The 21,144-nt window shown below is 44.2% G+C and overlaps 1 protein-coding gene and 1 pseudogene across 1 annotated transcript; both read right to left on the bottom strand.

Moving 5' to 3' along the window:
* Positions 1-2,315: 2,315 nt before the first annotated feature.
* LOC147966889 (disease resistance protein RGA2-like) lies at positions 2,316-12,100 on the bottom strand. Its single transcript, XM_087529141.1, has 4 exons — positions 8,114-12,100; positions 6,114-7,234; positions 5,588-5,597; positions 2,316-3,558 (listed from the first exon to the last, which is right to left on the bottom strand). The coding sequence occupies exons 1-4, from the start codon at positions 8,399-8,401 to the stop codon at positions 2,479-2,481; spliced, it is 2,499 nt and encodes an 832-aa protein (XP_087385267.1). The 5' UTR covers positions 8,402-12,100; the 3' UTR covers positions 2,316-2,478.
* Positions 12,101-12,937: 837 nt separating this feature from the next.
* On the bottom strand, positions 12,938-16,436 carry LOC147966888 (receptor-like protein EIX2; annotated as a pseudogene).
* Positions 16,437-21,144: the final 4,708 nt, after the last annotated feature.

Below are 21,144 nucleotides of genomic sequence, written 5' to 3'. Positions count from 1 at the left end.
GCGAGAGCTCGCCCCTGTTGAGAGTCGTATGGTGAAGACAAAGGTGATTTCTCCCTACCCTCTCTGTCACTGAGGTGGAGGAAGAAGAGTGGAGGGAGTGCTTGTCTTTGGCTCCTTTAGATCGGCTGTCGCGTCGGAGATGGGACTCCGGCCGTGGATTCGGTGCAGCAGCAGCTGTTCTGTGTTGAGCTCATCCTCGACGTTGTGCAACGGCGCCCTCTGGCGCTTTTGGGCATCGGAGGCTGCTTGCCGGCCTCAACCGCTCCCTCGCCGACTGTTCTGGCCGAAGGGCGGCCCTCAGGAGCTCCGGCGCATAGATGCGTCCAGTGGCGGCCCCCCAGGCCATGGATTTTTTTTTGGAATACCAGTTAGTATTTAGCCCATATGCTAAGGAAAATCAGCCCAAAATACACATTCTTTGCCCCCCCCCCCTAGAATTCAGCCCAAGCTCTGCCACTGGATGTGTCGCCTCCGCTCTTTCCTCCCGGCCAAGATGCCAGATGGGAAGCAGTTTGGCAACGGCACGGCTTCCGTTTCTCCTTTCTCCGGCAAGTGCTGGTGGCGGAGCAACGGCGAAATCTTCACTTCAAGCGGCCGCGTCCCCGGTGTTGGAGATTTTGGTTCGCTGTCGAAGCCTCAAAGATGTTGGGCCACATTGCAATCTTCAGCTCGGGGTCAGGGTCTTTCTTGTAATGTTCTTGGCCTGGGTTGTAATTTTACTTTCTTTACAGGTCCTTGGATCAGCTGTACTCAAATGCAAAGTGAATGAAGCTGTTTCTGGGTCTTTGGGGATCCATCTCCTGTTCAAAAAAAGAAGCAATAGCTGGGGTCTGGCTACCTGGATGTGGGGTTTCCGAAGCTCATGCCACTGGCGAGAGAGACGTCGTACCCACAACAGAGTCCTCCAGCACCTGCCACTTGCGAAATCTGTCAGGTCCTATGCGAGAATGCAATTGTGTTCGATGGTGATTCCCCGTCGGTCCAGAGGCTCATACACAAGGTGAAGTCTGAGGCCAAATTGTGGACTACGGCAGGTCTTATCAAGAGGGGGATGGATAGCTTTCAGGGTAGATTGTATAGGTGGGCTATGGGCGAGGAGTAAGCTACGTGCGTGTGAGTGTAAGTGGAGTGGGTGCGTGTTTGGCCACGTAGGCTTGTACATGTAACTTGAGGTGGAGGCTTTCTTTGCCTTTCTTCTTTATTATATAATATGCACGCTCGTGCATATTCGAGAAAAAAAAGAGAATGAAGACCTTCTTGGGGAAGACTGGTGGTTTTGTTGCTTGGTCTGTTTTGGCGCTAATGACCATCATGGTAGCAAGTAGAATGAGGATTACGATTACAGTGTGGTGGTGGTCACAACTCACAATATGAGAGGGGAAGATAGAAAATGGTAGTGAGAAGGTAAAAATATTAGTCTCCACAATGTCAAGTTGGCCAGGTGGTCAGAATTGATATGTCTTGCTACATGTGCCACCTCCTCTCACCTCACGGCGAAAGTGGTTGCGGTGCAAATATGCAGACGTGTTTAGAGAACTGGGAAACTGACATACAAATTATTTTGGAGAGTGGGGGGAAGGGGTTTACTAAAGGAATGGCATAACTTCAGGGTGCTCCAATGCAATTTACTGAGATGTATTCCTGACTCTTAATTAAGTTCTTCCATCTTGTATGCATGTGTTACATTTTTTTAGGGAATACTCCCTCCGTCCGGAAATACTTGTCCTATAAATAGTTGAAAATGGATGTATTCATAACTAAAATAAGTCTAGATACAGTCATTTCTAGGACAAGTATTTGCGGACGGAGGGAGTATTATTGTTCAGCCAAATATAGACTCTATTCAATAAGCCAGATAAAATACAATACTATGCATTAACTGTATATGTGTAGTGATCCATATGACTTTTGACGAGGGTGAACTACAACAGGATGGATGGAGGAGTTACTTTTGTTGTTTTCTTGCGGCAGGCCCATATATATATATATATATATATATATATATATATACATACATATATATATATATATATATATATATATATATATATATATATATATATATATATAGGTTCCCCACACTTGGGCAATATTTAGATGAAAGAGTGTGGAGCTTAATCTGATGCACCAATATCTTGAGTGCTTTATTTGCCACAAAGTGCAAAACATATGCATGGATTAATGTACCAAACTGTAGACATATATAACATGCTAGCTTTTGAACAGTAACTGTTGCATGCCATTTGATAATTGAGTAAAAAAGAATACACTTTATTCAATGCTATACAGGGTATGCAGTAGTAACTCACCTCGGACAAATTTGAATGTTGAAGGAAAGACATTCCCTGGAATTGCCTTACATACTTCTCGCCAAGTTGTATGGCTGAGAAGTTATTAGATGGCTCGATGAAACGTCGGGGAGCTGGTGAGTTGTTGTATAAACCGTGGCAAAGACTTGATGCTCTTATATCCATAACCTTAATATATTCCAATGATTTCCACGTTTCCAGTCAGGTTTTCAAGGCTCTCTGCAAGGAACTCTAGTTTATCACACCTTGTGATGTCTAGTGTTTGAAGGTTTTTGAGACTTCCAAGGCTCTCAGGAAGGGACTCTAGGCTAAAACAATGTGAGAGGTCGAGTGTTTGAAGGTTTTTGAGGCTTCCAAGGCTCTCTGGAAGGGACTCTAGTCTAACGCACCATGTGAGGTTCAGTGTTTGAAGGTTTTTGAGGCTTCCAAGGCTCTCTGGAAGGGACTCTAGTTTTTGGCACCATGTGAGGTCGAGTGTTTGAAGGTTTTTGAGGCTTCCAATGCTCTCTGGAAGAGACTCTAGTTTTTCGCACCATATGAGGTCGAGTGTTTGAAGGTTTTTGAGGCTTCCAAGGCTCTCTGGAAGGGATTCTAGTTTATCGCACCATGTGAGGTCAAGTGTTTGAAGGTTTTTGAGGCTTCCAAGGCTCTCTGGAAGGGACTCTAGTTTAGCACACCATTTGAGGTAGAGTGTTTGAAGGTTTTTTAGGCTTCCAAGGCTCTCTGGTATGAGTTTGACACTGGTACAATAAGATAAGTCAAGATGTGCTAGACTCACAAGTTTGCTAACCGAGCTTGGTATTGCCGAAATTTCACGAGAACCACTGAGGTTCAGGTATTGTAATTTCAAGAGCCGAGTGATACTCTCGGGAAATTGCCGATCATGCAGTCCTGGAGCAATAAGAACCTCCAGTTGCTTCAATTGCCCTAGATCGCTTGGAAACTTTGTGATGGAGCGTCCAGATAGATCCAACACACGCAAGTACTTCGGAAATGAAAATGCACCACCATGGAATTCACAATCCGAAAAATGCATCGCCCTTAACTTAGGTGGGAAAAAAGTTGACGTCTTCCTCGCCTTGTTGTAATCTGAAATATTGCAATTTGTGAGAGACGCATAGATGCAGTATTCTTTTCTTCTAGTATCGCTTGCTATTTCAGCATCAAACACAACCAACTCTTCAGTAATGACCGATCTTGCGAGATCATGCACCAGATCGTGCATGGTGAACATCGTTTTTCCAAATGTCTGAAACAAAAAAAATAGCATTAATTCCACCAGAAAAATTGTCAAGAGAATAGTATTATTTAAATAAATGATGTGACATGATCCTTTTAGAAAAAGATTAATATGCTCAACTCAGCAGGCCGTAAGTGGCGAAAGTGGCTGTGGTGCAAATGCAGACGTGTTTAGAGAACTGGAAACTGAAATACAAATTCTTTCCGAGAGCAGGTGGGAGGGATTTACTAAGGGAATGGCATAACTTTAAGTGAGAGCAGGTGGTTCGATCAATTTTTGCCGTCATCTGATTACAGCGTTACCTGATACTACCCTTAGACCTGCTTGGTTTTAGCTCGGCCCGGTAATGCATACCGCACAAACGAATTACAGCCCGACTCAACTCCGATTCCGCCCCACCCCAGTCGTAAACAGGTCGCGTTACCGGAGCAAACGGAGAACTCGAGCAAACCCTCTGTTCTCGACCATCTCCGTACCCGATCTTCTCCGTATAGTGGCAGCGCCGGCGGCGGCGGCGGTGGAGACGCGCCATGGGAGCTGCAGCAACAGCACCGTGCAAGCAGTAGCGGTGGCCGTGCGAGCAGCAGTCACTACGAATGCTCGATCCCCGTCCCAAATCAATCCAGCCGGATCCCCCGTCTGTCTCTCTTTAGGGTTAACGGATGCCGGCCGCCCCTAGTGAATGACTACTTGACTAGTGAGTGGTGACCCCACCAGGATGCCGTCTTCTCAAGTAAGCTCAAGTATGGGTGGCTGACACTGCAGGTTTGGACCATCAATTACTACATGTCCACCTAATGCTAACTTTGTCATTGCGCATTGCTAGTTTCTTAGTGAAGGTCATGCTGTTTTTTTTTTGGTATCGAGCCTCGAGCTAGCTTGTGAGCTTCACTGAGCCGGCTTGTCGAGCTTCACGGGCTTGGCTGGAGGCTTTGGCTTGGCTTGTTGGACCTTCAAGCCAGGCCGAGTCCGAGCCGAACCCAACTGGGCCTTGTACAAATCATGTTTGACTGGTGATGCAAATTATGTCTTGGTGCAAAGCTATTTCTTGTACTGCAAAGCTTTATCCATTGTCGTACCAAACCTGCAAGTGCTTAGGGATAATCATGTCTTTCTGAGCAATAATATCATCACAGTTCTGTCCATGGATATTTCTTGTTCAGCTTTCTCAAATTTTGTGGACAATATAAGCATTTTTCTTACTTTACTGTCATATCTCATTAATTGATATAGTTTAAGTTCATACTGTGTTCCACTGCTTTTATATCATGGACATCTAAGAATTGAGAAGTGTTTTTTCTTTTCGTAGGATATACGTTACTGCTGCACATGCTTTATTCACTTCATGATCTCGCGGTATGAATACCAATTGATATTGATACCACTCGTGCTTTCGAAAAATCGTGGTTGGGCAAGCAGGGATTGTACTTGCCTGATTGTACGGTGGGGTTCAGTTTGCAATAGTCTAGCATGGCATCATTGTCAAACATGAAAGGCCTGAGTCAGTTCTTTTTAGGATTCTGATTTTGTTGACTTGAGTGTAAAGTTTAGGAAGTGTGACTGTTAATTAGGTAGTCTTAACTGTGTCTTTCACAGTAACCAGAGTGCTAATTCTGCACCTGTATGCCTTATTTGACTCTTGTTTATTGGCAGATGAGCAAGATAGGCAAAGTTAATGGAAAAGGAGATTTCTATGCAAGAGAATGGTGTGGCAGATGCGAGAAATATGCAAGCCTGATGGGGAGTTGATTTGCAAGACCATAGAATTGGCTAAGTTCTGGCATTCTGTTTATTTGATGCGTGGTTTAGTTTTGTTAAGAACTTTCTTTGTACGTGATGCATGTAAAATGCTTTGTAAATTATGTATCTGTTTGATGAATTTGAAATTATACTGAGCTAATATGTTAGTATCTAGCAGTAAAACACTTGTGAAATAGAATTGTCCAAAGACTTGTAAAAGCCGCTGTTGAATTATGTATATATAATTTTTCAAAAACTTTGTGAAGAATTCACAAAACACTATACCAGTGCCAAAAACCAAACACCATAATGTAACTTGTTACACTTACTGGCATGAACCAAACTAAACAGGCAATTGTCTGTTACACCCTTAATCCCAGCGTGATCTGACTCCCTTACCATTTACGTCACCACTCTCTAAGCCAAGCACGTCCTAAGGTGCACCAGTGCACTTTACTGACACATATTCAAGACTCTTAATTAAGTAATTCCATCATGTACGTGTTGCACTGTTTTAGGGAAAATTATTGCCCAGCCAAAAATAGATTGGATTTGATAAGCCAAACAAAATACAATACTATGCATTAACTGTATGTCTAGTGATCCAAATGGCTGGTTTTTGACAAGGGTAAACTACAGCAGGATGGATCGAGGAGTCACTTTTCTTTTTTCTTAAGGCAGGTCCATATATTTGTTCCACCACACTGGTGCACCAATATCCCAAGTAATTGTTGCATGCCATTTGATAACTAGTAAAAAAGAATACTCTTTATTCTATATTGTACAAGTATTTCGTACTCACCTTGGGCAATTTTGTGGGCAATTTTGAATGCTGAAGGAAAGACATCCCAAGGAATTGCCTAACATACTTCTCGCCAAGTTGCATGGCCGAAAAGTTATTAGATGGCTCAATGAAACCCAGAGCAATCCATTGCTGGATAAGATCATCTTTACTTATATTGCGACCTTTAGGAAAGATGCCACAATAGGCAAAGCATAACCTCAAATATGGTGTCAAAGTATTGTAACTTAACTTCAAGGATGGTAAGACTGTACTATCGGAAAATGGTTCATCCCAAATATCACTATTACACATTGCTTCCCAGTCAGTAAGATCCATTCCAGATAGCAAAAATCCAAGTGCTTGAGCTGCTAATGGCAAACCTCCACATTTCTTTGCAATCTTCTGTCCAACTGGTTCAACTTGCTTTTTATCAACTCTAGATTCAAAGCCACTGTTTTGCTTGATTATTCTCCAACACATATCATTGTCCAAGGGATCTAGCATATATGCTTCAACAGTACAGATTTTTCTTGCAATGTCTATGCTGCGTGTTGTGACTAAAACTCTCATCTTGGAGCTTACATTCAACATAAGCTTGAGTTGATCCAGTTGGAAGTTATCTGTCTCCCATATGTCATCCAAAACAATTAGAGTCTTCTTATCTTGAGGTAGATGTTTAAGATGTTGGTTTATCAACTGCCTTGTATCTAGATTTTGGCTTCCTTTTTCTACTTGAGAAATTATGGAGTTCCCTATTTTTTTCAAGTCAAACACCTGGGATACATAGACCCATACCCGATGATCATACTCTTTGAACTGAGCATCATTGAAGATCAGTTGTGCCAAAGTTGTCTTTCCTATGCCTCCAAGCCCACAAACAGGGAGAATTGTGATATCTTCTTTGTTGCTGCTAGTGCATAACAAAGACAGAACATTCATCCTGTCTTTGTCTCTCCCTATGATGAGTGATTCAATCACATCTGATGTTGTTTCCCGTGGATTAGGAATCTGGTGCACATTAATTAGGCTGGAGTTATCATGTGTGAATTTGAAACTCTCGTGATCCTCTTTGATCTTTCTTAGCTGACCTCTCATCTTCTTCATCTTATAAGCCATGGTAATCTTGGGTGCAATAGAAAAACAGTCCAGCTTCTCAATCATCTACAAGAAGTTTAAACAAGTCATTATGAAATAATATAAGACATGGGAGCAACTAGCTACACCCAGCATTAATAAGAAGTATGTTCATCTCTCTACCCGATAACTGCATGGTAGATGTAGGAGTATATAGGAATGCACTTGGAAGTAAAGCATTTTTTTTATGTATAAATAGCTCCCCTTTTAGAACATTTTTTATTCTTTTACAGCCAGTTTCAAGTTGCAATTTAACTAGAGCACATTTGCCTATATTGGAAAGTGCTTTCAGATGATCATGGTTTTCTGGGAAATAATATATTAGGAAACTAATAATCATATGATTTAACTAAAAAGACAAATTCCGTACTGGCTATATAGGAATATTAGTTAATTAACTAAAACCGATCGAGTGAAGACACATGCGGCTTATGCATACCTTTCTGGAGGCCGGTTCACGGTTAGCTTGGAACACCTCCGTAAGGAGCATGTAAGAGATGTCGTAGGGAGCGTTCTTGAGCTGGTTGAGCCATAGCCGCACCAACTCCTCCGCGACAGACCACCAACAATTTTTTTCTACTTTGATGTAAAATATAGCTTGTCTTGTAGTACATGTACACCCAGTTTCATGGGATTTGTACCATGCAAGTGCTGATTTAAGTAGGCCCATCATTAATTTTCATTTTTAGGAGGGCATCAACAAATTTCAAGATTCAAGCGTTGCAATTTAACTAGTGCACCAGTTGCTTACATTACAAAGTACTTTGAGATGATCAAGCATGGTTTTGTAGGCAATAATGTAATTAACAATCAAATTATTTAACCAAAGCAAAAAACTCTGTACTAGCCAGGAATAATAATTAACGAAAAACCGATCAAGATAAGGCACGGGCGGCATATGTATACCTTTCTGGAGGCTGGTTCACTATTAGCTTGGAACTCATCGAGCATGTAAGAGATGTCGTAGGCAGTGTTCTTGAGCTGGTTGAGCCACAGCCGCACCAACTCCTCCGTGACAGACCGCCTCTCAGCATCCTTGAGCGCCGCCTCCATGTACTGCAATGTGTCCTTCATGTCCTTGAGGTCGTCCTTGAAGCTGCACAGCATGGTGACCTCATCCCCGATGGCAGAACCCAGCTTATTGCCCACTGCCGAGACCACAGCTGAGGCAAGTAAACCGGCTACATGCGCCATGTTGTTCGTCTTCGCCGTACTTTTTCTCTCTCAAGTTGCAGTATGGCAATTGGAGGAGATGTGAACACTGCCGAGTGCCTGAAATGACGCAATTATCAACTCATGCATGGTCATAAGCTATGTATGACCCCATGCTCCACCAAGATGGTAAGGGATCATCTACCTTGCTTAATTGTGGTACTGGACGCATCACAGCACACGTAAGCTTTAGCTTTACCAGCAGGATGGGGTCAAGAAAAGAATCTCAAGTTTTTCTCACTGCAAAGGAAAAACGAAAGGAACCAGTGAGAAGAAAAGAATGTGAACTCCCTCTGAAAATCAAAGGAATTGAGAAGAATCCTATTCCCCGATGCATTCTTTTGTCTGTATATAGCTTTTGAGCAGTTTTAAAACTATCAAATTCTTTAGTTCTGGATTTCACTGATGTAGACTAGCTGAAATACTGTTTGCACAGTTGCCTTCATCCCCAAAAAATCATAACCAGTTTACAGTACAGATAGCAGGACCACAAACAAAAAACAGAATCAGAAGATTTGTAGGATTACTTACAGTGAAATCACCTTCTTTGTATCTGCTGCCAGGCTGCTTGCTTGAGCAAATTTAGCAATCTTCGCCTTTTCTCTCTCAAGTTGTAGTATTCCAATTGGAGGAGGGTATAAACACAGCCGAGTACAAGAAATGACCCATGCAACCGCCAACTCATGCATGGTCATATGTATAACTCCATGCTCCACTGAGATGGAAAGGGATCATCAACCTTGCTTAATTATGACAACGCACGCAGCATGGCACACATTAGCTCTAGCTTTACCAGAAGGCAAGGGTCAAGAAAAGAATCTCAAGTCTTTCCAGCTGTAAAGGAGAAGGGAAAGGAACCAGGGAGAAGAAAAGAATGTGAACTCCCTCTGAAAAGGAATAGAATTGAGAAGAATCATATTCCTTGATGCATGCCTTGGTCTGTGTATAGCTTTTGAGCTCATTGAAAGACTTAAGTTCTAGAGTTCACTGATGGACAATTTAACAGAAAGACTATGGATTGCACAGTTGCCTTCATCCAAAAAAAATCATAACCAGTTTACGATACAGATAGCAGGATCACAAACTAAAAAGAGAATCAGAAGATTTGCAGGATTACTTACAGCGAACCCACCTTCTTTGTATCTGCTGTCAGGCTGCTTGACCAAATATAGCAATCTGCTTGGCACCTTGGTTAATTTTCACTATCCTGCAAGAAAATATTGCATCAGTATATAAAACAAAGCTGGGAACAAAAAGAGAGAACACACACTATGAAGAAAAGAATGACTGAAGATTTTTCCAAAGTAGGCAGTAATAGCAGAAGGGGAGGAAGCTCTCAATTATTACAAAATTATGCAACAGCACATAGATATTTACAGAAGCCATGGGTGGTTCCTTGCTTGTGTCATGGCGGGTAAGGTCCAGGTGTAGGGAGCCTATTTTACTTGTACCTGCCGCCGTTCATCAGGTTTCCTCGACAACGCCTCAGCCTACAAGCACCGTCTGTCAGTTCTTGCGGCGATGATGCCGAGCAACCGAAGCCGGCACCCCCTGATGCGAGGGAACAGAGGATGCTCTGCCTTGGGGTCAATATCTCCTCTAGCCACCTCTCCCATTGGCCATTTCGCACGCTGCGACCACTCTGAAATATAAGGAAGGCTGAACCCCGAAGCACACAAATATGTAAGAAAAGAAAATGTTCATCTATGGTCAATAGATCCAAAATTTGGGTGCTCTGTTGCTATTTACAAATCTACAACATCATCATGTACATAATCTGCACAATAAATTCATCAAACGCTTTACGGGATAAAATCAGAGGTTAAAATACAGTTCAACCTAGCCACAGATTCTTCAAAATTATGCAGTAGCATGATCTCTGCCCACAACGGGCACAAGAAGTTTTTGTTCACATGTCAAATATGCACTGGCAGAAAATTGAGGGTTTAATTCAAGCAGGCATAACTTTGCATTTGATCCTAATATGCAATGATCACAACATGAATTTAACTGACGAAGCAGTCATTGTAGCCACATTTATGAGGCAGCGACCCATCACAGGCAGGAAGAAATGAAAAACAGACAGAAGATCTTCACCTCCGGCGACCATGCCAGGATCGGATCAGATCCACGGGAGGCGGTTGAGGAGGGCCGGGGCGGAGGCATCGTCGGGAACTCGGGATCATCCGAGTGCGTGTGTGTCGCTCCCCATCCGCCCCACCACGGACGACGCCGCTCAGGCTGCTGGCCTGCAGACTGAACGCCGTCCCTTGGCATGCCTCCCCAACTCTACCCGGTCGGGGCGGCGAGGCTGGGAGCCGCAGAGCTCGACGGCGGTGGAGAGGTGAACGGAGACGGGCGTGCGCGTGTCTGTCATCCGCACAACCTGGGCAACCATTTTAGAGGGCCTGATGGGCTGGGCCGGTATAACGTGGGCCCAGCTGCCTTCCTCCCCCAAAATGATGACGCCGTCGACTCTGCTCGCTCCGCCGTATGGGTCTCGCCCTGCAGAGTTTCGATCAATTCGCTCGAGGTCAGTCAAGTGAGCAAGAGAGTAAGCGTCCGAGATGAAAATGATGGATTTGGCCAATGATCCTGTTTAGCTATCTGTTTATGTACGTATATGACTATGATTATAATCATCTTGTTTATACCCTCTGTTTGCCCTCTGTTTTGTTCCAACATACTATGAGTCTGAGGTAGGTAGCTGTTCATACAGGTTTCTCTTTGCCATCATTCATGTTGTTGACGGGCAATTAGTATGAACAGGACTTATTTCCTTACCATAGCATTGTTGATTTTCGTCAGAAATGTATGATCGTTTCCAGCAATGGTTTCTTGTCATCTCCTTAATACGCGGCTTGCTGATTCTTCAGAGTGAGCAAAGACAGACACTGACCGGAATGTGTCTGTTGTAGTATTTGATATCTCCAGAGGGAACCTGTTTTATAATATGTCAATTTGGGGTTAAGCGCCGGTTATTTTCTCATGTAGATAGTGAGCAACATCGGCCGTTCTAGAGTCATGGAATCTCGCGCCAAGAAGCCTAGAAAGGCACTCCTGGCCAGTGTTGTGTCTCCACTTTCCATGGCCATGGCCAGCAGTTACTTCTGTAACTGTCGCGATGGGTGTTGCCTCGTTGCATGGGGTGGCAAGAACCAGATGTGCTCTCCAACTTCAAACTTTGCATCACCTTAAAGCATGTATTCTTCATATGTTCCGTGCGTGTTTGTGACTGTACTGAATGTACTGTAGTGTTCGAGAGAGAATTAATTTGGAAGCAGTCATGTATACAGCAAAGGGTCTTTGTACCAGCTATATGTATTTTGGATGTGTGATACTCATAACAGAAGCTAGGTTTTTATCACACACACAACATGAATTTGTGCACTGGTGCAGTAAACAACCTTATTCAGTAAACAACCTGAATTTTTTTTGATTCAAAATCCCATTTTCTAGATGATGCGTGAAAGCAGAGCATCTCTCCGCTGAGCTGATTTGGAACTGATGCCCGAGGAGCTGATTCATGGCGTTGGTGTTGGTTCGATCTATACACTTTGGGATCGCCTAGTGGTTCTTGATTTCTGTCCATGTGCCAACCTTGAGCACTCCGCTGATCCTGGGGGGTGCTTGGCTGAAACAGAGACCCTTATACATACACCAACTTTTGCTTGTTTGCATGTGAAACAGGGAGCGCCTACTTTCAGCATTGTTTTACACTTTTCATTTCGTTTTCTTCTGCAGGCTCGTGCATTTTTGGATGTTCTAACTGTCTGAGTTTCCATGAGGCCGAAGAGCCACTAGAAATTCACTGGTGCTCCTGTTACAACGCAGTTTCCTCGCAGCTTTTTCCTTGTTTTACATGTCTATCATGAGAAACAGAAAATTATATACTGGCTTCAGTTCCTGGGTGCTGTAACACGGATCAGTACTTTCCATAGATTGCTGGCTGCTGTAAAAAAGCATCTTGATTTTGCACATAACAAAACAGAGACTAGCACAGGCAGGGGATCATGCAAACATTCATAGTGGCTCCTTCCCAAAGTGCAAATATACCCCAAATTTCATCTCTGGCATAAAAGAGACTGTAGAAATTACATAGCCACTTCTTTTCTTCTTCTTAACGCCAACGATGCAGGCGTGGTCGTGATCAAAGTCCTTGAACTGGTCGGCCTTGTGAACTTCTCCACTTCGCTGGCCTCGGTGGGCATGGTTGAGTTGAGTAAAAAATGTCTGCTCAAATGGCAACTTCAGATTAGCATGAATAAGTCTACAAGCACTGATGGTGAACAAAGGTTTCTACCTCCTGCCTCTTGAACCTTGATATATCTTCTATATTATACAAACAAGTCTGTTCAAATATTGACCAACTGGTGTCATTTTTTCCCTATGCCAATGAATTATTACTCTTTGGGAATGTACAACGCAAACTGAAGAACATGAAAAAGGCAGAGTACCCATATGGGGCTGTATCTTTCTCCATGCAGTGCACAGCGACGAGCGAACAATGGCTGACTTCAGCATAAATAATCCACAGACATATACACTTCATTTGTTACAATACAAACATACAAATACCAGTACATCAGTACAATACATACGTCCAGCCAAGGCCCCTTTAGAGTTACACAAATAGGGATATGGTGCGAACATACAAATAATATTTAGATACAAACAATTCGCTTTTCGTGGAGTTGGGCACTTCATGGTGCGCCGTCTTGAGTTTTCTCCATCATGTGAGCCCACCTTACAGCCACTTGCACATAAACCATGTCGTACATCATATCAACAAACTGGAAGAAGGCAGCCCTCCATGTCCTCTTCATCAACATGGTGCAGAAAACTATCCACAGACCCACCACAAATCCAATGCTCATGGCAAGATAAATGGATGGCATATGATCTATATCCTCGAGGCCACTTTTCTCTGCATCATGTGTTGAGCAGTTCCTGCCAACAGGATCTCCACAAAGACCAGGGTTACCGGTGTAGATATACATCTGGTTGTCAAGAGCTTGTAGCTGTTGTCCGGATGGTATTGCACCAGACAGATTGTTGTATGACAAGTTCAAGTGGCTCAAATAAGTTAAAGCTGACAAACTTGATGGTATTGCACCAGAAAACCCATTGAAGGACAGGTCGAGTGAGTCCAACTGCCTTAAATCACCAATTTGGTTTGGGATTGCTCCTGTGAGTTGATTGTTTGACAAGTTCAGATTGGTAAGCCCAATGAGCAAAGTTATCTCCTCTGGAATCTGTCCTTCAAAACTATTACTTGACAAATCAAGAACTACCAGTAACTGGTAAATTGCAAAGGTGTAGTCATGCTTTTGGTCCTTTGTGATTACTGGGATGCTCTCTTCATAAATGTAATCCCCTGTGTCCTGCGACACCACTGTCATCATTGCCTTCAGGTTTGATAAAGACCATGGTATGCTTCCTGTTATGTTGTTGTGTGCTATATCCAAATAATGAAGACCATTAAGGGAAGTGAGACTCTTAGGAATATGACCACTGAACATATTTGACCTCACTCTTAATATTTTCAACTTTGGCACTTTTTGGGGTAACCATTCTGGCAATCCTCCAAATAACCTGTTGTAAGAAAGATCAAGGAACATTAATCTTGACGACCTTTGAAGAAATTTAGGGAATTCACCAGTGAGATCATTGTTATTCAAGGCTAAGCTCAGCATGTCAGAGCCAAATTGATCTGTAGAGTTTGGAACAAGTTCCTTTTGGCACTGCATAATATCTCCTGTTAACTGGTTTCCTGATAGGTCCAACCTTTTTCAGTTTAGTCAATTGGCATATAGACGACGGGATGGTGCCTATGAATTGATTGTTTGCAAGCAACAACTCTTCGAGTAGTGGAGCATTTAACTCTGATGGCAATGAACCAGATAAAGAGTTTGAAGACAGGTTCAGTCGTACTACATTTATAGGAAACTGTGGAACTTGACCTGTAAACTTATTGGACCCGAGATGTATATAGCCAGCTAACATGTGTTGTAGATTTGTCGGTAATGAGCCATGCAATTTGTTTCCTGATGCTTGCAAGATTGAAGCTCGGGAAAATGTGACCCAAAACCACTCAGGAATAACATCATCCAGATTTGCATCACCAAGGACAAGAATATCAATGTCAGATTGCCCTTTAAGCCACTCTGGAAAATTGGGCCCAAGTTGGCATGACTGGAATCTTGCGACCTTTAGTCTAAATGGAGGAACCCATTTTTGGTTGATAGCTAATATCAAAGAGTTGTAGGACAAGTCCAGATACTCTAAATTCAATAGGCCTGTAAAATGCTCCTCCACGAGCACACTATTTAATTTATTATGGCTGAGGTCGAAAAACTTTAAATTACCTAAACTTGCAAATTGTTCTTTCAAGAGCACACCACTGAATTTATTATAGCCGAGGTCCAATTTCTTTAAGTTGCCTAGACTTGCAAAAAATTCTTTGAAGAGCATACCACTGAAGTTATTGTGGCTGAGGTCTAAAAGCCAAAGCTCTAATTTCCCTAAATTTGCAAATTGTTCTTTCAAGAGCACACCGCTGAAGTTATTGTGGCTGAGGTCCAAAAGCTCCAATTTCCCTAAATTTGCAAATTGTTCTTTCAAGAGCACACCGCTGAAGTTATTGTGGCTGAGGTCCAAAAGCTCCAATTTCCCTAAATTTGCAAATTGTTCTTTCAAGAGCACACCGCTGAAGTTATTGTTCCTGAGGTTCAGCTTTTTCAAATTACTCAGTGCTCCAACTCCTACAGGTAGAGGGCCAGTCAACATGTTTTTAAATGCTCGAAGAACACTGAGATTGGTCATGTTACCAATCCAACTAGGTAGATTCCCTGTGATATTTGCATACTCCACAGAAAATTCTTGCAATGTATTCCATGAACACTTTGGCAATCGCTCCATGAGCTCCCCTATGTTTGAATCTAAGTTGTTATGGCCGAACCTCATTATTTCCAAATTGCACAAATTTTCCAATTTTTCTGGTATCAAACCCACAAGATTGTTCCAACTAAAGTCTATGACTTGAAGGGACGTCATGTTTGCCAAATCACTAGGAATGGATCCTTCCCAGCCGGAACTGAAGAGGTAAAGCTCCTTAAGGCCTATGAGATTCCAAAACCATGCGTGCTTGAGTGAAGTATGGAAGGTGTTATCAGACATATCAAGGACTTCGAGATGTGTGAGATTGGAAAGTGATACACTAGCAAACATGGTACTATTTAGTCCACACTCGGACATGCGAAGCACTTTAAGAGAAGGAAGCATGTTAACCCTCTGAAACCAATCCCTCGTAGAACTAAGATCCACATCACTCATGTCAAGATGTCTCAACAAAGAGAGATGTGGCAACCATGCAAGATCCACTATGTAAGAGTTATTCCCATAATAATCATAATTCCAACTGAGATCAAGATATTGCAACTTTGAGAGATTGCCAAGTTGGGAAGGTATTCTCCCACTGAATCCTGCCGACGAGAGGTTGAGATACCTTTGGTTCTTGAGAGAAGACAAGAAGACAGGGATGCTTGTGCCATTGAAGTCATTCCAGCTCAGATCAAGATACCTCAAGTGTTGTAAAGTAGCCAAAGAAGAGCTCATCTCGCCCGCCGACAAGCTCAATGATCTGCTCTTGTAGTCGCTATAGTAGTCGATGTAGTCGCTGTAGTACTCGTACACGTAGTCGTACATGTAATAGCCCATGTCGTTCATGTCGATGTTGCGGAGGTTGAGGTTGATGAGATGGCCCGTTCTGTTGCTGCACCGGACTCCCTTCCGTTGGCAACAATCCTCACCCTGCCATGACGAGAGACGGCCAGCAGGGTCCAGGAGGCTTGCCTTGAAGGACAGAAGCACATCTCGCTCGCTGCTGATGCAGGCGCCTGATACACTCGCTTGGCCATGGGAAGTGGATGTTTCTTGGAAGATCAATAGGCAAAGGAGTAGTGCAGTTCCTCGGATGAGGAGCACGAGCTTAGTCATATTGATTGGAAATGGCGGATGGAAAGGAGAATGGATGGAAAGGAGTATCCGAGTATGGTCTACAAACCACGTCCTATACTCAAGGTGTGGCTAGAATTTGTTGATTGGGACAGCCGACCATGCAAAACACGGCAGAAGTTGGAGCTGGAATTTCTATCCAGGATTGCACCAGTAATATCCGCACATATATTGTGGGTCAGGTCACACATCCAGCGCTAAAGTCTAGAGAGTTTTTTCAGTGTTGGCAACCCCTCCCTCTACCAGCTGAAATACACAAATTTAGATGCATAAATACAAAGACTCGTAGCTCTCAGTAGCTGTCAGTACTCAGCAATCAGCAAAACGAATCAAAAGGGCAGTATTTCAAAAAACACATCAGAATTTGACCAACCACTCCCATTGTATGGTCCACAAGCAAAGGCAGTCCAGGTCTTGGTCTTTGTCATGTTTTTTTTCAAAAATGGGGGACTCCCCGGCCTCTGCATCAGAACGATGCATACGGCCACATTTATTAAAAAATAAAGTAGTTCAACAACGTCTTGCAGTCTGCAACAAAATGAGAAGCTGGCTCACAAAGAGCAACAAAAGCAAAAAAGGCCCAAAAGCCACAACCGGCTGGCATAAGATAGATAGGTAAACTAATCGCCTATCCTATTACATGACCGTCATCCAAACCGGTTGAAGATATCCCGCGCTACCATCTCCCACCGGGGAGATCCAGTAACCAAACGCTCCCTGGCCTCCGTCGGAGTGAGTAAGGACCACATACGGATTAGCGCAGTAGCCCGGAATAAAACCTGCAAAAAATGAATAGTTGTTGTTCTGTTAAAAGCCAAATCATTTCTGCAGTTCCAAATTGCCCATAACAACGCACACGCTCCTACGCGAATTTGTCTAGCTGTTTCAGACTCTAGGCCAACTAGCCACGTTCCAAATAACGACCTGATCGAATTCGGAGGAGTAATGTTAAAGGCAATTTGCGCCGAGCACCACAAAACCCTCGCCAACGGGTAATCAAAGAAGAGGTGCTTGATAATTCATCCCGATCACAGAAACTACACCTAGTAGAGCCTGTCCAATTGCGCTTAACCAAATTATGTTTCGTTAAGATGACTTGTTTATGTACAAACCACATAAACACTTTGATTTTCAGAGGAACCTTAACTTTCCAAACATGTTTGGAACTAGGAATAACACTAAAATTGATGACATCAATGTACATCGACTTGACTGTGAATTCCCCTTATCTTTGTCATGTTGTATGCATACTTCTCTAATACTGAAGTTTTCTTTTTTGCGGGGACTCTAATACTAAAGTTAACCATGCGAAAACCTATAACGATCTGGACAGTCTACCATGCAGAGCAATTGAACAAGCAAATATGCAGCAGTGCAGATAGTGTGGAGAGTGTTAGGATTAATTAACTAGTGTTAATTACTCCCTCCGTTCCTAAATATTTGTCTTTTTAGAGATTTCAAATGGACTATCACATACGGATGTATATCGACATATTTTAGAGTATAGATTCACTCATTTTGCTCCGTAATGTAGTCACTTGTTGAAATCTCTAGAAAGATAAATATTTAGGTATGAAGGGAGTATGTACTAGTATAATAGCAGAGAGAAGCAGCGCATTCGCAGTCGACGTCATGGCCTTGCACTGCACGCATACTTCTCTTCTAGTCAAGTCAAGTTATGGCCGAATGATTTGGACAATCGACCGCGCCGAGCACGGCACGGCAGACATCATAGCAATTTTCTCCTTAGTAATCTAGCGATACAGTTGGCCTGATTCAAAGCAAAGAGCAATGTCAGCTCAAATGGCAACTTCTATAAGTTACAAGGCAAGTGTTTCTTGGAAATGACATGAAAGTGACGGTACCTTGATGGAAATGACGAAGTGGCCGCCATTCTTCAAGAAGTATGATGCATTAAGGGCTAAGATTCTAGCCTGTGGGACAGAAGATGCAATGACAAGGCTCAGAAGTGCTCAATCGCAATATTAACAAGTCACCCGCATCATGCTTCAATATTCGAGCTGAGGCTTTCTTATTGATAAAAGTATTCCAGCTGAAATTTGAGTACCAAGTATATCCCCTCAATGTGAGAATGAATTCAAAATCAAGCCTCAACATGGGTTTAATATTGTGTGCAATGAAAGAATGCAAGCAAAGATATCAGATTATAAGACAACACAATGTTATCAAAGATCAAACTGGAAATAGTAACCGGACCAGCGAACTTAAAAGCAGAAAGAGAAGTGTAGTTCCTCGGCAGCCTGGGTGGAGTCGAAACAGTTTGCCTGGCCAAAGGAAAGAGCAACGTCAGCTCAAATGGAAATTTTAGATTTTCTAAGGCATGCTCCAAGTATGTCACTGAGTGGTACCTTGATGGAAATGATGAAGTGGCCGCCATTCTTCAAGAAGTATGATGCGGTTAAAGGCTAAGATTCTAGCCTGTGGGAAATAAGATGCAATGACAAGATATAGAAATGCGCAACCACAATATTAACAAGTCACCCACATCATGCTGCAATATTCAAGCTGAGGGTTTTTACTGAAACGGTACTCAAACTTCAGGAAGAGCTAGCATTATAATTTGCGTCTTGCTGTGAACATATACAATGGGCTAATATCAACTTGAAGGAAAATTGGAGAGCGTTCCTTCAGTTCCCAATGCTCGAAACACAACAGCAAATAGTTCTGGAATGCAGACAGAAACCAGTCAAAATAGGTGCAGTTACCTCGAGGCCGCTGCACCAACCTCCGAGCCTCCGAAGCACTGGTACCAATCGGCACTTTCAAGAAGGGACGCGACGATGACGACGCTGCTGTCAAGGGTTTCCCCCAGTACACTGTGAGGAGAGAGGAAGGGTAGCCCCGACGCCCTTCAGGAAGGTCAGGCGGTACCCACAAGCGCCACCGCGTCGGTGTCGGCCAAGCCAACAGGGATTTCTCCCGATCTCAACCTCCACCTCAGGCACTTCAGAGCTCGCCACCAAACAGACCCTCACCCTGCGCCAACCCGGACACGAAGCTTCCCACGCCGTCTCACCACGGCACCGTGAAGCATGGTCCGCACAAAGAGGGAGAGGAGCCGGGACTAGGGAAGCATCACCGTCGGCACGCGGGAGGGCCCCACCTCCACCGTCAAAGACGGTAGCTAACCGGACGCAATAGCAGGAACATACCAGGCCGTGGCCGCACAGGCCCGGCCGGGATCTCCGAGGCCCATAAAGTTCCCGCCTTCGCGCTGCAACCGGCACGCCGTCGACGCCGCCGCCCCTGTCCAAGCCGCTCCCCTGCCTCCCCGCACAGAGAGCCGCCAAGTGGAAGCACCACCTCCACGCGCACCGCCGGCCACCACCACCAGGTCGCCGGACCGCCACCGGCCGAGCCACACCACCACCGCACGCCCGCGACAGAGAGGAACCAACGCAGCTGTCGGGGGCCCGAAGGCGGACCCCAGCCGCCGCCCACGCCGCCCGCAGCCCGCGCCGCCTGCCGGACGGATCCGGCCGCCACGGCGAGGCGCGCACCACCGCGCAGCTGGCCACGCCGCGCCATGGGAAATCACATGTGATGTATTTGCGACATGCGTATGCCATGTGCAGACGATAGAGGGGCATGCCCAGCCATTGGTAGTGTGAAATTACCTCGGCGACATGACTGATCCAACCATTTGAATCCTTGGAAAGTCGTATGATGCCGGAAATCCTCGGGAGTTGTCACGGAGTCATTGGGTCCATTTAGGGTGTGGTAAAAGTTTGGGCGCGTTTCTTATAGGCCTCACCTGAGGCCGCTTGTAAACTACACCATCTCCGAGGTTGTCTCTCGGTATCGAGAGAGAATGTATCGGGTTTGTGAAGGAATTGCGGGAGATGTTGCTCCATTGGCCTCGAAACTACTCGTGCTCTCAAAGGAGGCCATCGAATGACACGTGTCAGGCCCCGCCTTTTTCGGACGCGCCTGCAATATTTGAGACATTTATTGCACTTCTAGGGTTTCAGCGCCGGAAATTGCAGATCCGCAAGGCGGCACATGACATCATGCCCAGAAGCGGCATGGAAAATCATATGTGATGTATTTGCGACATGCATATGCCATGTACAGTCGAGAAAGGGGCGTGCCCAGCCATTGGTAGTGAGAAATTACCTCGGCGGCATGCCTGATCCAACCGTTTGAATCCTCGGAAAGTCGTATGATGCCGAAAATCCTCGGGAGCTATCACGGCGTCATTGAATGGCCCAACCACTGGTACTGCTACGTTGTCCTTGAAACTTCTCGTACTCTCAAAGGAAGCAGACGACGGAGAGGCATGCCCAGCCATTGTAAATCGAGGGCATCGAAGATATGACCCATGAAAACTATTTAGGGAAAGTGGGTGAGGGAGAAATAATAATTAAGCAGCAATAATAAATACAATGGAAAATCATTTAAACAAATTTTGCATAAATATAACCTTAGTGCTTTCAGCTGGCACACGGCTTATATACAATATAAGCCGAGTACCGTGGTCTAGCGCACGGCTTATATAGACTATAAGCCGAGTGTACCCGTAGGCACTCGGCTTATATAGCCTATAAGCCGAGTGCACCCATCTGGCACACGGCTTATTGGATGCTCCATGACGGCGCCGTCCACTGTCTCTGTTATCGACACGTGGATGGTATCTTTGCCGACCGCGAGCTGTAAGCCGAGTGCCTTTTCCAGTAGATACCTTGTGC

The sequence above is a fragment of the Triticum urartu genome, chromosome 6A (genome assembly GCF_056163025.1).
Source record: "Triticum urartu cultivar PI428250 chromosome 6A, HENAU_Tu73, whole genome shotgun sequence".
NCBI lineage: Eukaryota > Viridiplantae > Streptophyta > Magnoliopsida > Poales > Poaceae > Triticum > Triticum urartu.
This window is presented reverse-complemented; position numbering and strand designations above follow the sequence as displayed.

Excerpts from the sequence above, each read along its gene's own strand:
- LOC147966889 (XM_087529141.1), bottom strand. The coding sequence starts at position 8,401 with ATGGCGCATGTAGCCGGTTTACTTGCCTCAGCTGTGGTCTCGGCAGTG. Across the intron at positions 7,235-8,113 it reads GTGAACCAGCCTCCAGAAAG|ATGATTGAGAAGCTGGACTG; the intron begins GTATACATATGC and ends AACTTCTTGTAG.